Source organism: Solanum stenotomum, chromosome 5, assembly GCF_019186545.1.
Source record: "Solanum stenotomum isolate F172 chromosome 5, ASM1918654v1, whole genome shotgun sequence".
NCBI classification, from domain to species: domain Eukaryota; kingdom Viridiplantae; phylum Streptophyta; class Magnoliopsida; order Solanales; family Solanaceae; genus Solanum; species Solanum stenotomum.
In genome coordinates, this window is record NC_064286.1 from 4958496 (window position 1) to 4976415 (window position 17920).

The 17920-nt window shown below is 32.2% G+C and overlaps 3 protein-coding genes across 4 annotated transcripts; 2 read left to right on the forward strand and 1 right to left on the reverse strand.

The window, feature by feature from the left end:
- Positions 1–7394: 7394 nt before the first annotated feature.
- LOC125866206 (F-box/kelch-repeat protein At3g23880-like) lies at positions 7395–10227 on the forward strand. The gene is made up of 2 exons (XM_049546519.1): positions 7395–8582; positions 9799–10227. Exon 1 carries the CDS (start codon positions 7420–7422, stop codon positions 8548–8550), a length of 1131 nt encoding a protein of 376 aa, XP_049402476.1. The 5' UTR covers positions 7395–7419; the 3' UTR covers positions 8551–8582; positions 9799–10227.
- Positions 10228–10575: 348 nt separating this feature from the next.
- On the forward strand, positions 10576–13918 carry LOC125865757 (lanC-like protein GCL2). Of its 2 annotated transcripts, XM_049545994.1 has the most exons (7): positions 10576–10842; positions 11483–11661; positions 12128–12239; positions 12445–12561; positions 12656–12973; positions 13542–13589; positions 13684–13918. In XM_049545994.1, the coding sequence occupies exons 1-7, from the start codon at positions 10663–10665 to the stop codon at positions 13750–13752; spliced, it is 1023 nt and encodes a 340-aa protein (XP_049401951.1). In that variant the 5' UTR covers positions 10576–10662; the 3' UTR covers positions 13753–13918. The 2 variants fall into 2 exon arrangements, with proteins under 2 accessions (XP_049401951.1, XP_049401950.1); XM_049545993.1 differs by having other exon boundaries at positions 10580–10842; positions 13542–13880.
- Positions 13919–14053: 135 nt separating this feature from the next.
- Positions 14054–17516, reverse strand: LOC125865758 (uncharacterized). The gene is made up of 5 exons (XM_049545995.1): positions 17386–17516; positions 17094–17305; positions 16821–16991; positions 14624–14859; positions 14054–14439 (listed from the first exon to the last, which is right to left on the reverse strand). The coding sequence occupies exons 1-5, from the start codon at positions 17453–17455 to the stop codon at positions 14193–14195; spliced, it is 936 nt and encodes a 311-aa protein (XP_049401952.1). The 5' UTR covers positions 17456–17516; the 3' UTR covers positions 14054–14192.
- Positions 17517–17920: the final 404 nt, after the last annotated feature.

Here is a 17920-nt window from a genome sequence, read left to right on the forward strand (position 1 = left end):
TCAATTTTGCATGACGACCCTTTTTCATACAAAATAAAAGAGTTTAAAGGAAGTGAATGATGTTGAAAAAACTTGAAATTGGTGACAAAACACCATTATCGCAAAATGAATTTGTTAAAATAATTGTTATTTTGAGAAACTTATATTTTAAATTTGAGCACACATTTCGAATAGAATTTAGCATTAGATCATGTATTGCATTATTAAATTTATTCAGCTAAACCTCATATATAAATAACTGAACATCAGTCATATGTAATTGATATACATTTAAAAAGGTAATCGAAATTTAATCACTTATAATATATTAACGTACTTATATAAAAATGTCTGAACTTCAATCACACGACGAGAGTTTGATTAGGCCAATAGAAAGGGTGACTATATCGTTTGCAAGAACAAAAAAAAATTATCATTCTCACATGCATAATAGTTTGAGAAGTGGACAATTATGATAATGTTCCACACATGGAGGAGGTCCCAATAACTTTTTTTTTTTTGGGATCAAACTGACATTGAATAGTTCTTGCCCATGTGAATGGACATGTGTTCAAATTAATCCTCCACATCTTTAATGGCATAATTGTATTGGTCTACAATATAAGACAGTTTTTTTTTTTTTTTAAAAAGATTTTTTAATTTAGATGAAAAAAGTTTGAAGTATATTCTTAAAGTATTTGAAATTAAGTAGATATGTTCTTTCTTAATAGTTTAGTTCATATATGGTTTTAATGTTTAATAGTTAATCAACCTATATCTTTTATTTAATTGGAGTACTTGAGCACTCAATTAACCTAATTATCTGATTAACAAGTGAATAGGGTCAAATATACGCTTAGCGCATTGTATCAAATTAAACTATGCTTAAAAGTCTGTGTAGGTCTTTGTTAATTCCTTTGAGTTTCAGGATCTGTTTAGAAAGTCATGTATAATTGTAATCAGACTGTGTAACTATTGAAATAATAATTACATAATCTAGTAATTGCATAGTATAATAGTTATATATAATGATCTATTTATTTGTCAGAATGTAATTTCCTTCGTCTTGTTTGATTGGACAAATATAATTACACAATCAAATGAAATGGAAAAGTTTGTTTTTTCTTTTTCTTTGAAATATATAGGGAAAATAGTTTGAAAAATATTTCAACTTTGGCCGAAATTGCTGTTACGATACCAAACTTTATGGAGGACCTTTTACCCCTGCACTATTTAATAGTGTATTTTAAAGGTATATATGTATCCACGTGAACACATACATTACTATTTATGATGATGCAATATTTCTGATGTCCACGTGGACACATATATACCTTTAAAATACACTATTAAATAGTGCAGGGGGTAAAAGGTCCTTTCCAAAGTTCGGTATTGTTACAACAATTTTGGTCAAAGTTCGAATATGTTTTAGACCTTTTTCCCAAATATATATTTATATATGAAAAAAGAAAGAAAGAATTTAAAAAGATATCTTAAAATTACATCAAATTCTTGACCGTCTCTCTCTTAATTACATCAAGTTTTCCACTAACCTAATAATTACTCCATTCATTTCTATTTATATTTCACTCTTTTAGATTTCACGTCCCTTAAGAAATTACGTAAATTTACCATTTTACCTTTATCCAGTGATCTTTTGAAGTCAAGTTTTCAATAAATGAACATAAATTAGTTTATTTTGATTAATTAAATTGGCCAATGAATATGTATTAATTAATTAGCTTTTCTATGTTGGTTAAATTCATACTTTCAAGACTAATAACTCTCAACGATAAAATAAAAAGAATAGTATGATGTTTATTTAAACAAAGGAGCAACATGAGAAAGTGTTGTTGAATTTAGAGGTACTTAGTTCGTTTGGGTTTGCTACGGATGTGGCAAGTGTTGAGAACATTTAAGTGACGAGCACGTGATATTAGATAGTGTCGCGTACTAGGGTAGAAGGTTAGTAGGTAGCGGAATGTTGTTTTGCTTGTTGTTGTTCGTATTCTTTCTTTTAGGCTTTAATTTATATTAGTTATGTTGTTATGTTTTCGTCACTGTTTACTTTTTCTGTATATCTAAAGATCTTTTGGAAACAACCTCTTTATCTTCACGAGATAGCGGTAAGGTTTGTATTCACTCTACTTTCCTCAGACCTTACTTGTGACTCACTGGATATATTGTTATTATTATTGTTGTAATTCAAAAATGAAACATTTAATTAAAGACGAAGAAATTTATCATAGCACCATAACCCTTGAATAACAATGAATTTGTTTCACTGATTATACAATTAGTCATACCAAATGATCTATTATGTTGTTTGGATTATAATCACAAAGTTATATTAGGCCAATTAATAATGTGATATTTGATTCATTATCTCTTATATTTTTCTAATTATTGGTTAGTCCATTTTTTCAGTTGAGCAAAGATTTGGCTAATTTAATCACTAGTCGTTAACCACCTACTTGGAACAAAAGAGAGAAGAAAAAGAAAACAAAAAGGGAAATAACAATTGAGATTTTCACTAAATTTTCTATATGTCATTATTATTATTAGGGTTGGGCATAAATTATCGAAAATGGAATTATTGTATTGAATCGAAATTTTTGGTGATTTGGTATTCAGTAATTGAGTATTCGATGTGATATTCGAAAGTAAAATTTTAGAATTATGGTATTCGGGTTTCCGTTTGGTATGAGACACTAGTACCATCTGGTATTTCCCAAATATCGAATTATTTACTTAATGAAAAACATATATCAACATGTCCATTACTCATTAGTACAAGTCCAAAGAAGAAAGTTAAAGAATGAACATAAACAATACAAATGCATATCTTTTAGTTGTAGCAATTTTTTTTTCTTGATATCTTCTTATTTATTGATCTTTTATTATATCGTGCATCCACATAAAAAATAGAAATGATTGGAAAAATAGTAATTAATTTTGTAATACAATTGACTACAACTTCAAGACGGTATTACCCGAATACCATATCAAATCGAAATTTAATTTACCGATTACCGAAATTTAAAATTTTGGTATTTGGTATCTACTTTTAACTGTCAATTATCGAATTACTACACCCGAAAATTGATAATCCCAAACCGAATATCAAACGCCCGCCCCTAGTTATTATTATTAAGTATTATTTTCATTCGACATCTATTGAAGTTCGATTAAATACGAATTCATATTATAAAGTCCATTTTTAAAAATGACATTTTTAATAAAATTTCAATCATACCCAAAACTCGAACTCCTCATTTCTAAATTAAGGATCGCACTATCATGTTACTCCAATACATTTATAGCCTTATTAGAGTTAAGCATAAATATTGAAAAATTAAAAAATCGGACCAAACAAAATTCATTCAATTCGTCCAGTTGAGTACAATTTTTATCCTAACAGTTTGATTCTTCAATTCGATGTTTGATTTAAAAGTCAACTTTTTGGTGCATCAAAAAATCAAACTTTATTATATATGTTTTAAAGAAAAAGAAATTTACTAGGATTAGAGTTTTCTTGTCCTGCCTTTACCTGACACTTGCAGAAAAATGAGTTTTTGGGACCTCATTCATGGAAATTAGATAGTTCTATTTGATTTGGTATTTATTTTACTCCACTCATTTGCATTGAAAATTCATCTTATAAATATCCAATCAAATCAAATTAATCGATTTGAACAAAATTCAATGATGCTAGGTGGTATTTATTTTACTCCACTCATTTTCATTGAAAATTCATCTTAGAAATATCCAATCAAATTGAATCTGAAAAAAATAAATCGATTCGAACAAAATTCAATCATGTTAGGTGCACATTTTTCTATAATCGGAAATTGAAGACTTGTACTTTTGATTTTAAACTTTTTAAAAAAATCATTTTAAACTTATTTTACGTTAATTTTAACCTTGTCAAACACTCTCAAAAACTAAAAATGACTTAAAAGTGGGTTTAAGTCTTATCAACTTTTAAGTCAATCCAAACAAGTTCTTTATTAACGAAAATAACTTAATTGTCGCTAAATATAATTTTTAGGGACAATTAACACTCTTTGTAAATATCTCTAAACCTTATAGTGTCATTAAATCTAATGACAATTAATTAATGTCGATAAAAACTTTTACTCTTTTTATTAATATAATTTTTATTTCAATGATCCCTAATACAAATGAAAATCATTAGGTATAATAATTTTAAAGCACACAATATAATATATCACTAAGTTAGCTATATGTCACTATTAGGTTCCTTCAACCCATTATTTGCTTTATTAGACTTTGAAAAATCAATCAAATGCTCAAAATTGAAAATAACACATATGAAAAATCATTATGTATAACAACTTTAAAGTTTACAAGTCCAAAAATATCGAAAATGTCCTCGTATTGGAAAAGTTGCCTACCAATACCAATAGCAAAATCCATCTCTCTCCATTTCTATGTTCGCTAAACTTGCTTCCTTTCTTGCTTTCATGAAACCGACCTTAACACACTGATTTTATGAGTGAATTCAACCTCCGAAAAGAAGAAGAAGAAAACAAGAAGGGAAATAAGATTTGAGATTATTCAATGGTTTCACTAAATTAACTATATGTAACTATCACTAAATAGTGCATATATATATATAAATTAGATTTTCATTATGTATAATAGAATACATAAAATGCCCTCAAATAAGAATACAAAATCTTCAATGGTTTCACTTAGGGGTGTGCACTATTCGGATTAAACTGAATAATCAAACCAAATTTTTATTTGGATTGCTTTTTTGGTTTTTCGGATTGGTTTTGGATTAATAAATTACTTTGTTTGGTTTTGGATTTTAAATATATATAACGTTTAGGCTTAGAATTAAGTTGGAGTTAACCACTTTTGTCCCTTTTTGGTTATTGCCTTTAATGATGATTACGTTTATATTTTATGTTTGAATTACATCTATAATAGGTGTATTTATAAAGTATTGTGTTTTTAGTTTTACTTATGATTTATATTAGAAAGTATATTTAAGGGATTAAATATTATTACTTTAGTTATATATGTTATTAATTATTGACATAACAGAACAACCAAACCGAAAAAAGCCGAACCGAATAGAGGAAAACCAAACCAAACCAAATTTATTTTGGATCGGATTGGGTTACACTTTTACAAAACTAAAAACTGAAAATCCAAACCGAAAAACCGAATGCACACCCTTAATTTCACTAGATTTGTTATATGTCACCAATCACAATCATGTTATTTCAACATATTTATTGCTATATATTGAGCTTTGAAAAAACACCCCAATGCTCCAAGAAGATATGGTTGAAGACGAAAGGAAAAGAAAAGAGGTACAGCTAAACACATTTTGAAGAAGATATGTTCATGCGCTAAATAATTGTGTAAAACACACATTTTGAAGAAGATATGTTCATGCGCTAAATAATTGTGTAAAACACTTTTTATGCCATGTAAGCAAAATGTGTTCAATAGGTACAACTTCTAGTTAAGGTGTCCAAGTGAATTGTGCGGACAACTTTGAGTGACTGTCAATGACTTAAGCCTAAAAAAATCATTAATTAAATGTAACAATTTTAAAAGGCCTAATCCATCGGTAGCCTCCTAAAGTTGGCACCACATTTCACTTAAACACCTTAAGTAGGCGATGTTCATTTTAGACACTTAATGTTGAGTTTCGTTGTGTCATTTGGACACTTTTTTTATATCAGCAAAAATATATAATGTGTGTTACGCTCGCGAATCACATGTAAAGTGACAAATTAAATGACGACATTTGTCATTTATGTCAAAAGTAATTTTTAAATCATTAATTTTGAGTAAAAATAAAAATTAACCAATGGATTAATGACTGTCACACCCCAAATCCGGATGTGATGGCACGTGTCCATATCCCACCGGACACGTCAATCTAACCCAACCACAACGATAGAGAAGTAGAAATACGAGGATAAAAGATAATAAATAAGCGGAAGACTNTGTTTATCCTCTCCGGTGCTCGTCTCCCCCCTACATGAGGTGTCTAAAATGAACATCGCCCATTTAAGGTGTCTAAGTGAAATTTGGTGTCAACTTTAGGGAGCCATCGATAGATTTGGCCTATAAAAAATGTCCTCGTATTGACAAGCAACATATATACATGACAACGTTCAACTCCTGAAATGCTATTTGTATAGTTGGCGAAGGACGTTTGACTTACCACCCAAGCAGGAATTAATACATATAAAAGATAATTGCATATAACAAGTTTAAAGCGTACAATTTCCTCTACCAAAAATACCCTCGTAATGACAACAAATATGACACCGTCCAACTGCTTATAGGTCATTTTATAGCTGACGCAAAATGTTCGACAGGCCACCCAACAGGAGACAACACATATAAAAAAAATCCATTACATATAACAATTTTAAAAGCACACAAATTCATAATACCAAACGTACCCTCGTGTCGGTAAGCAATCACAACAACAACCAGCTACTTAGAAGTCACTTGTACATTTGGATATTCGACTGGCCACCCAAAGCGGAGATAAGTACATATAAAAACACCATTACATATAACAATTTTAAATCATTCAAATTCATAAATAAAAATTCTCTCGTATCGACAGGCAAACGTGACAATATCCATCCCCTTCAAAAGCCACTTGTAAAGTTGATGATGAGTGTCCAACTGGTCGACCAAATCAAAGATAATACATATAAAACAATTACCTAATATAAAAACTACCCTCGTATCGACAAGCAGGCATAACAACGTCCAACTACTTAAAAACCACTTATACAATAGATAAGGAAAAAAGGAAACTTATATAAATATACTATATTAAGAAAATATTTACCTTTTATAGCAATAACATTTTTTTTTCACTTGATCACTTTTAATACATTTATAATACAATTTTAATACATATTATAGAGAACAATTTATAAAACACATATAATACAAGTTTTATTGATAAATAATACATTTATCTCATATTTTAATACACTTATAATACAATGTGTCAATTTCTTTCCAAAAAAGCATAATATATTTTAAACAGCTATAATACATATATATTGCATACATAATTCAATTTTAATACATATTGTAGATATGTTACTACAAATAGTAATAGATAAAAAAATATCGCTAAAATCAATAGTTATTTATTAAAGAAATACATTTTAAAGTAATTTTTCGTAAAAAATATTAGACTAATTATCCAAACCGCAGATAGTACATACACATGACAATTTTAAAGCGCACAAATTAATAATACCAAAAATACCCTTGTATCGGCAAGCAGGCATGACAACATCAGACTACTTAAAAGGTCACTCGTATAAGCTTATCGGCAAGCGAAATTTCGACAACAATTGCATCAATAAAATAGTGATTCTATTGATTCAATTCAATAAGCAAATTGAATCATAAAAAATGGAACAAACTTCTGAAGGGTCAACAATTTTTCCCCAAGAAATCATTTTTGAGATTTTCTTGAGGTTACCTGTCAAATCCCTCTTGAAATTCAGGTGTGTTTCGAAATCTTGGTTTTTTTTGCTCTCAAATCCTTTATTCAGCAAAACCCATGTCGATTTTTGCTTAAAGAACCCCAAATTGACTGATTATAAACTTGCTGTGGTAGCTTCTGTTTATGGTTCAGGTAGAAAATGCAATTTTTACAACATGGGGTTTGAAAATTCATGCCTTAGTGTGGCTAGAAATAGTTGTCCTGCTAAATCTTTAGCTATCTCAGCTAGGATTTTGGGTTCTTGTAATGGGTTGATTTGTTTAACTAGTGACTCGTTTACAGTAATGCTATTGAACCCCTGTACTGGAAAGTTTAATGTGTTTCCTGATTCAATGCTTCGGAGTAATGGCGGCGGCGGTGGTGGTAGTGGTGTTGGTTGTTTTATTAGATATGGATTTGGTTATGATGCATCTTTTGAAGATTATAAGGTTGTGAAGATCTTTAGTTTTCCTCATATTGAGGGAAGATATGAGAATATGGTTAATGTTTATAGCTTAAAGGCTAAATCTTGGAAAATGATTGAGGGATTCAATAGTGGTAGTTTAAATGGAAAGGTTGGTGTGTTTGTAAATGGGGCACTTCATTGGGAAGCGTCCCATAGTCATTGTTCGGGTTCGTTTTGGGAGATTGTTACTTTGGACCTGGCTGTAGAGAGATATGGGAAAATAGCACTGCCTAGTTATGAAGATGGAGGTGTTTATTGGACGTTAGGTGTTTCGAGGGGGTATTTAGTCGGTTGTTGCAACTACGAAAAGAATAAGGCGGATGTGTGGGTGATGAAGGAGTATGGTGTTGAGGAATCCTGGACTAAATTGGTTACCATCTCGTTACCCGTTGAACGTAGGGCTTATATCTTACCATTGTTCGTGGCTGAGAATTGTGATGAATTTCTGCTGCAGCTTGGGGAAGAGCTAGCACTGTATAATTCAAGGGATGGCTCATACAAGCAACTTGACGTTTACTCATCTGGTGATTATTTTCGTCAAGCTCAAGCTACGACCTACTTTGAGAGCCTTGCTTCACCTCATATGAAGTGATGTGATGACAGGTGACACTGTGGAGGCAGAGGGTAAAAATCTTTCTGATTGTCTTGTATCCATGTTCTCATATTTAGTGATCACATTGTATCTTTGTCATTGTGTTCCTTTGCGTTCTTCCTTATCATGTAAGATGCTTGGTACTTCAGCAACATTGAAATATTATTGTTATCATGCTCAATTAAGTTCTATCTTCCCGCGCAATTCATATCATGTTGATACACAATCCTCAATGCCAAATAGGAAGTAGCAGGTTGAATGCATTAATAAAGTGTGCGCTGGTTATCTTGCTGTGAGCTTTATGAAGATTAATAAAGTAATTTGGTTGAGTATACAACAAAATTGGATATCTTAGTACAAAATGGAGCTTGTTTGTGAAAGTGGTTTTAGGTTGATTACTTGAAATTTAAGTGCTGCAAGTTTTTCTGTTGTATGTTTTTGGTGTGTTTTTCCCTCTTCAGGAACTAGGGTTAAGCATCTTTCGGTGCTCGTTAAATCATAAATGCTTCCCGTCAAGGATGATTAGCCTTATACCCACTCACCCACCCACACACCCACATATACAGTATAATTGCCCTTCCCAATATGTTTTCATAGAGAAAAATTATCATACTGATTAGCCTGAAAACTGACCTAAGACATGTGTCTAGCTCCTATGAAAAGTAATGAAAAAAGAAATTAAAGTTTCCCATTTGCGTTAATAAGAGATTCTTCCCCATCTCTTCATTACAGATGGACAGGATGTTGTTATGTTATTGGTGATGTAGATTGAATGCATTCTTGACCTCGTAACATCACTTTTACTAAGGTAGCATTGAGGTTACCGAGACACAACCCTTGAATTGGTTTGCGTACAAACTAGTGCATGTGTTTGTTAAAATGCTTAAAGTGAAGTAGTTATGTTATCCTTAGCCGTGTATGTGTTAGAACAAGCATATTTCACGGAAAGACACAAAATTATCTCGAGAAGATAATTAGATAAATAGTGACCAAGTTAAACCTTCATATGTCATACATGACTTGTTATAACTCTTGTGAATGTGTCGAAGTGAAACTTGCTAGTTATATGTGTAGAATGCTTGCGTGACCATGTTTGAGTAAAGTGTGTCTTGTATGTATGATATGAACGACCTGGACTGTACTGTTTATATGCTTGATTGTTTGCTTTCCCATGTTTCCTTGTCATCGATAAAGGAGCGAGGGACAAATTTACATTATCTAAACCAATGACACGATCAATCAATGCAGGAACCACAAGAATTCTGGGTTTGTTCATCATCGAATCAACTTCTGCCTTTGAAGCTGATCTCATGGACGATATAAATGTTGGTGCAAGTAAATACTTGTAAGTTCCCGTGATCTATGCATTTTCCAGGTACCTCTTCGAATGGTGGCATTGTTCCTTCGATAGAGCTATGCATTTTTCAAGCATACTTCGAGCACGAGAGTATTGAGGTTTAAAGTACACACCTACGGTTCACCATTCTATCTCTAACATAAGGAAGGAAAGAATCTTGAGATGTTTCGAAGATATTGGCAATACTATCCAGAAGATTTAAGATGAATTGTTTGCCTTTATTTTACTTTTGGTGTAAAGAAGAATTTGTATGATGAACTATGGAACTTTTGTTTGCTCTTTTTATGAATTATGATTATGGCTTTTAGCAATGCCTTTGTGCTAATGGAATATAACTTTTAAGTCAACATCTATGATAACTTTAAAATAAGGGTTTAAAATGTCCCTAACATATTAAAAAAATAGTATATAAATCAACAACAACATACCTCGTGAAATAAAATAGAGATAAAAGCTGAACAACATTCTTCTTGAATCTTGTTATTATTGTAGGCGAAAGAATGAACATTTCAACTATATATTTTGCGGAGATTAGATATTATATTCCACCTTCTTTAGAAAACCCATTGCCACCTCAAGACGACTTAAAAAATAAGAATAACCATGTTTGGCCATAAAATTCTCGGAAATCAAGTTGAATTTGAGAATTTTTTTATAAAAAATATTTCCAATTACGACGTCGTTCTGTCGTTGACTACTCAGCCTAGTATAGCGACTCTCTGAAAATTTCTTCGATTTTCAGTCGAATTGCAGAAATGGCGGATCGGTTTTACCCAAATGTAATGCCGGATTTTGTTGCAGAGAATCCGGCGATAGAAGAAGAACAACATCCAATTCCGCAAGGAACGAATGAATCACTGTTGAAGCTTCTCTCAACACCATACCACATTCTATCCGAAAAGTTCAAACGCGCAGCTCTCGATCTCAAAGAAACTGTAAGCAACTTGATATTCTTTCCTTATATGATAGATTATTCATAGTCATAATTGTTAAAATATCATTTTTTTGCGAGTTTCACTTTTTTATAGTTCACGTAGGAAAATAGAGCAAATTATGATTGAGGTATGAAACTCGTAAAAAAGTGATAGTTCTGATGTGTTTTTGATGGTTGACTCTTATTAATAGTCTATTTAATCAAGCTTCTAGAAAGGTAAAAGTGAAAAAGAATAAAATGTTTGATTTAGAGAATTCAGTTATTTGGCCAAGCTTTTAAGCAAAAAAATAATAATTCTAGAGGACGGAGTAGCAAAATATGTTTTTCGGAAGCTAAAAAATTAGTGTTTTCGTGTACTATTGGAAACTTGGACAAGAATAACTTGTTGCTCTAATATTGGTAGAAGTGTTTCTCAAATTGATTAGCCAAACATAAACGGTTACTCTTCGAAAGTACTTTTTTTGGAAAAAACTTTTGATTAAATAAATTACTTTTTTCAATTAAGTAGATTTTGGAAGCTTGGTCAAACAGACTATAAATAGCAGAATGACATGAGTCTAATATGGTTGATTTTAGCTAGTTTGAGTTTGAGGTATAATTGTTGTTTTTGACGAATTGGTGTCTGGTGCGGTTGCTAACAGATAGTGGTGGAGACATGGGGACTAACAAAGCAACAGGTTCCAGATTTTACACTATATTGTGGAACCCTTGGGACTGCTTTTTTGCTCTTCAAGGCCTATCAGGTGACGAAGAACACGAATGACCTTGCTGTTTCCTCTCAGATTGTGAAGGATTGTGACTCTGCTTCTCGACACTCAAGGTTTGCGCTTGATCTGGGGAAAGTCTTATCCTTTCTATGTTATATGCAGTGTGGTTTATTTAAAGTTTCCTCTGACGATACATCATCAAAATGAACTTTTTGTTGATTTTTTGTGTTACTTTGATCAATATCTCGCACGCCTTTCTTGGTTTCCAATTTAAAGTTTCAAATGGCGTCAAGATAAGAAATTGGGCATTTTTTTGGTTGATTTTATGTGTTAATTGGATCCATGAGTTTTAATTATTGGCATCCCTTTATGGGGTTTTCAATGTAAAGCTTCAATTGGCAGCAATATGAGGAAAATGGACTTTTCTAGTATATGTTTTGTGTTACTTTGGATAAAATGATCTTGAGGGAAGTGATGACTTCCTGGCTTTTCAATTTAAAGTTTCAAATGGCAACCGGATAAACAAAATGGCCTTTTTTTTGGGTTGATTATTGTGTTAATTTGATCAATGAATTATAGGGATGTGACGTTCCTATGTGGGAGAGCTGGGGTTTGTGCACTAGGTGCCGTCGTTGCCAAGTACATGGGTGATGATCAATTAGTTTTCTACTATGTATCTCAATTTAAAGAGGTTCGGTTTTGATAGCTTATATTAGACTTTCATATTGAAGGTTTGTTTTATATAAACTTCCGTCTGTGTTTTCCCTTACGTGATAGGAAAACAAAACGGAAGCTTATAGCTAGACTTTCATATTGAAGGTTTGTTTTATACAAGCTTCTGTTCTATTTTCCTTTACATGATAGCTTACAAGATACACATTTTGTTCTAAGAGCAGATAAAATTAACCAAAGATCTTCCTGATGAATTGCTGTATGGTAGAGCTGGATACCTCTGGGCCTTTCTATTTATAAATAAGCATATTGGCCAAGGAACAATTCCTTCCACCTACACTGTAAGTGCAACAATAAGTTCTGTAATCTAAGCAGGCATTACTCAGGCGGTTGTGGTATCCTATCCAAACTTACCCTTTCTTGATTGTGTCTAAGGCTGCTGTGATCAATGAAATCATCAAGAATGGAAGAAAATTGGGCGGGAAGGGCAGAAGCCCATTGATGCATGAATGGTATGGTGAGATGTACTGGGGTGCAGCTCATGGATTGGCTGGAATTATGCATGTTCTGATGGACTTTGAACTGAAACCCGATGATTATGAAGATGTCAAAGGGACTTTAAAGTACATGGTTAAGAATCGGTTTCCCAGTGGAAATTACCCTGCAAGTGAAAATGATAGGAGGAGAGATTTACTCGTGCATTGGTGCCATGGAGCTCCTGGGATTGTGCTAACACTTGTCAAGGCAGCTGAGGTAATAACCCCTTTAATTATATTTGCCTCACATGCTATTATGTATGACATCTTACTGATCGAAGATTCATCATTTCCTTAACTAATTGAGGGCGTTCGAGCATTTAGACTTTCCTTGTGTCATTACATAGAACTCCCTTGAGTTTTTTCTTTGTTTTTATGCTCTTGAGATGTAAGAGGTTCTAGCATCTCTTACAATGACGAATTTCAAACTTTTTTATATGGTAACTGACATGGTTTTTAACATCATAAGTTCACTTTCAACTGTTTTCACCCCGTCTTGATTTCAATATATTGTAACTAAGTTAAAGTAGCTCAAGGAGGTCGCGATCTATGGAATTCTACATTGAACTTACCTTGTTATTCCTGGACAATTTTTAGCGTGTTCTTCATTGCATTTGAAACAAATTGGGTTTTCAATGAGCATTAATGCGTTACTGCATTCCTAAGAAGAAAGAGGAATGAAGAAATTGTGTTTTCAAGTTCATATAGTTTTTGGTTTCCTTTGCTCAAGACTTTCTGTCAGTTGATTTTGTAACTTGAAGTGACTTGGAATATTCCAATGCCAGGTTTTTGGAGACGAAGAATTTCTTAATGCAGCAGTAGCTGCAGCAGAGGTAGTATGGAACCGCGGCCTTCTTAAGCGTGTTGGGATTTGTCATGGCATCAGCGGGAATGCTTATGCCTTCTTATCTCTGTATCGGCTCACAGGAAATGTGGAGTACTTGTATAGAGCCAAAGCTTTTGCCTGCTTCCTTCTTGATAGAGCTCACAAGCTAATAGCGAAAGGAGAAATGCATGGAGGAGATACCCCATACTCCCTTTTTGAAGGTATTGCGGGTATGGCTTATCTTTTCCTAGACATGACAGATCCCAAAAACGCTCGATTTCCTGTCTATGAGTGAAAACTTCATCCCACTCAGAGAGCAGGGCGTAGTAGCACTTCTCTTACGTGTATAGCAAACTCTCTTCTGTGATATGTACCTAAATCTCTTCTATTTCATTTGCTTTTATATCATTTGCCTGTTAGACCAGATTCAAAATGATTCAATGAAGTATAACAGGAAATGTTGCTGTAAAGTCTGTGGAAACATAATGTAGAACCGAGGCATCCAAAACCGTTGCCTCACTTATTGATCAACATACAAGTAGAGATATGGCGAAAATGTGATCAGCATTCAAATACAAAGAGGGAAAAGCATTGCTTCGACTCATTTTCGTCAAACGAGCTTGTTGAGGAAGTTGATGATCAACTGATTGACCTGTTGAGGAAACTGCTCTTGGACAAAATGGCTTCCTTCTGGTAAGAATGTGATTTCAAGATTAGGTACATACTCTTTCACCATTCCACTTGAAATAAAGTGCTCTAATCCACCAAACTTAAGGGCATAATCCTTCTCCCCCATCACAAGCAAAGATGGAACTTTGATTTTGATATCTTCAACTCCATATTCTTCTAGCCAAGCCCTGCCAAAAAAAAAAAAAAACCACCTTAATATTTTTTTTATACTACGACAGACACGGTGCTCTAGACTACCACGAAGCCTAATCCTATCGGAAAGTGAGAAAACATCAAACTACCTACTAATCTTCTATCCTAATCTGACGCTCTAAATATGACCACAACTAGAGTTGAATAGAAGTGACTGACCTGTAAGGCACCTGCAGTGCAGTCTGGAAGCCTGAGTTTTCATAAAGAGATGCATAATTTGCAAGATCTTCTTCAGTAAACCAGGCAGGTAATGGTGTAGAAGGATCAACCAAGTCCATAATTTCTTCATCATCCTTTGCTACTGGCAATTCACTTCCAGAGAATAATATATAAATGTTTTTAACTACTGTTTTTGTATCAAAACGCCCAAAGTCCGCTTCAGCTCGCCCTGGTTCCTGCAAAACATAGGCGAGGTGAAGCCAGATTTCAACTTTATGGATTTTGGACTTTAGCATAGTGACTAATAAAATGTGCAAGTGTTAGACAGAGCTAGTAATATGAAGTAGGGGTGTATATGACCGGGTTGGTTCGAGTTTTTCAAATATCAAATCAAACCATTTGTATAAAAATTTTAAATTTATAAACCAAACCAAACTAATAAAATTCGGATTTTTTTGGGTTTTTCAACCTCGGGTTGGTTCGGGTTTTTCAAATACCAAACCAAACCATTGTGTCGAATTTTTTAATTTATAAATCAAACTAATAAACCTCAGATTTTTTCGATAAAGTTTGCATACAAACATATAATTAACTTGTGCTCAAATATTTCTTTAGTCCAACCAAAATATAATTATCTAAGGTGTTTCTTAAGAAAATAACACAAAATATGAGATGAGTGATGACACTAAAATATTCAATAAAAAATAATAATGAAATCATCATATAAATAAATATTGCGAAGTCATAATGAAAAATGATCATAATTTAAAAGTACTAAATCATGCTAAAATAAGTTTAACAAGTATTAGTTAAATTACTAAATACTTAATGAAAATTAAAATTAAATTATGTATTTTAATTATCTAAACTAATGTAAAACTAAAGAACAAATATTCAATATTATTGTCATTCTTAGTGTTGAATTGATTTTCTTTTTGCATTAGTATTAATTTGATTTTGATATAAGTTTTATTATTATAATTATCAACATCTATGAACTATAATCTTTATTGGACCATTTTGAATTCTAAGTTTTAAACTTGAAATAATATATTAAAAGATAAAAACTATGAAATAGTATAAGAAATATTTTCAAAATTATATCAGTGTAAATATTTTTATGTATAAAATAAAATTTTAAAATTACATATATAATGTCAGGTTGGTTTGGTCTCGGGTTATTGTTTTTTAGTTAAAACCAAACCAATCCAAATATAGTTGGGTTTCTTTCTCCAATACCAAACCAAGTCAAACCAAACCACTAGTCGAGTTTTTTGTTCTATTTGACTCAATTTGCAATTTGATTCGATTTTCGATTCAGTTTTATACACCCATAATATGAAGTTTAAAGTCTATATAGTCGTAAGAAAAAATAATGTCCGCCCATCATGAGTAAGGACTTTCAATTGTGTTGGATAGGTAAACATAACATATTCTTTTAAGGGCATTTATACGTAATATAGAAAAGGGTAAAAGATCTATTTGCTCCTCTACTACTGAAATAGTTTAATGTTATATCAGTCCATACAACATACGCAGTTTAATCCCACTAGTGAAATTTAAGGAGGGTAAGATGTACACAAATCTTATCCCTCAGTTGTGGAGTATAAAGGTTTTTGGCAGAGGAAGTTCCAAATACAGGTCTACATTGTTTGCACAGATAGATTTTTTGGGTGCTAAAATCCAAAGTTCCCTAAGCATAGCAAATCACTTAGTAGAAAAGCAAGTGATCGAATAATGACAACTGAGAGGTGAGCTTGGAAGCAACCATCCTTTGCCTCAACTCAAAAGAAGTCCAAAACAAAGCAGGATTAAAAGAATAAAAAAAATAATAACAAAATAGCAAGATGAACAATGCAAAGAGGCAACATGCAATAGTAAAAATTGAAGAATAAGATATTATATAAATGCTATTCTTTTCGTGCCAATTTATGTGACACATTTTGTTTTTCGAGAGTTAAACAGTTGGGACAGATGGAATACTAAAATTAACAGTGTTATGTGGTCTATCCCCGCACCCCCCAATTTATATTCATTAGTGTTATACTATTGGTCCATATATGACATGTCAACTCACCACATCAACCTCAACCTTTCTTCTTCCACCACTACCCAAAACTACTAACACCTACCATCTATGAACACAAAATAATTTCTTAAAAATGACTTTTATCGTATCAAACACACACGTTCTTACCTGCCATCTCAACACATAGAAACCTTTTGGAAGGAGATCTTGAGGAAATGTTCCTGGACCAGTGAGAAGGAATGGGACACCAAGTGTTGCAACTGCTAAAACTCTATTAGGGTGTAGGAGTGCAAAATGGAAAACTACTCTAGCTCCAAAATCCTTCCCCACAAGAAAAACCTACATAAAATAATAAGTGATCGATTTACGAAACAAGGAGTTAAAAGGAAGAGTCAGGAGATCGATAAACGATCTTAGTGAAAATCATGTAAAAAATTTCACCTTATGGATGTCTAATGAATCAATCATATCAAGTAAATCATCAACAAGGTCCTTGAATGTCGTTAACTCGGGATATGTAGGCAACTCTGACAAACCATAGCCTCTAAAATCAGGAGCTATGGCTCGAAATCCTGCATCTGCCACTGCTATCATTTGATGCCTCCATGAGTACCATATCTCAGGGAATCCATGTAGAAATACTACTACAGGACCTATATAAATGTAAAATATTTTAATTTCAGTACCAATTTTTTATAAAAATAAAATAAAATTATGGAATATTAATTAGGACCTGTTCCAATTTCTGCACAGTGAAGCTTCAGTCCTCTCACATTCACATAATTGTGATGAATTTTCTCCATTTTTTGTGTGATTGGAAGGTGTGATGGGATTTTGCATATATAAAGAGAATCAAATTGATAAGTCCAATGTGTGTTGTGGGGACACATTACATTAAATAAAGTGGAACTTATTTTCTATAACTTATTTTTGTCATTTATATTTGTCATGTTTCGTTTTTTATAGGTAATTTTTTTAATATTTTAAGATGTGTTTTTTAATCATATTAATATGAAAATGATTGTAACTTATAGTATTTTTTGTACAATTTTTTTAATATCTATATTTAAATTATTAAATCAATCTTATTCAATTTAACTTCAAAGATTAGTCAATTGACTCTCGAAAACAAAACGTAATAAGTAAGAAAATAAAAATACTATATAATATTTGAAAATTGTGAGCTTAACTAATTTAGATTCACACTACATAAGACTATTTAAATGGGAAAGTACTCCTAGATATTAGATTTTTTTTCATTCCAAGGA

Coding starts and splice junctions, on each gene's coding strand:
- LOC125866206 (XM_049546519.1), top strand. CDS start 7,420: ATGGAACAAACTTCTGAAGGGTCAACAATTTTTCCCCAAGAAATCATT.
- LOC125865757 (XM_049545993.1), top strand. CDS start 10,663: ATGGCGGATCGGTTTTACCCAAATGTAATGCCGGATTTTGTTGCAGAG. Junction 10,843..11,482: donor CTCTCGATCTCAAAGAAACT/GTAAGCAACTTG, acceptor GGTTGCTAACAG/ATAGTGGTGGAGACATGGGG. Junction 12,562..12,655: donor CAATTCCTTCCACCTACACT/GTAAGTGCAACA, acceptor ATTGTGTCTAAG/GCTGCTGTGATCAATGAAAT.
- LOC125865758 (XM_049545995.1), bottom strand. CDS start 17,455: ATGGAGAAAATTCATCACAATTATGTGAATGTGAGAGGACTGAAGCTT. Junction 17,306..17,385: donor CTGTGCAGAAATTGGAACAG/GTCCTAATTAAT, acceptor ACATTTATATAG/GTCCTGTAGTAGTATTTCTA. Junction 16,992..17,093: donor ATTCATTAGACATCCATAAG/GTGAAATTTTTT, acceptor TATTTTATGTAG/GTTTTTCTTGTGGGGAAGGA.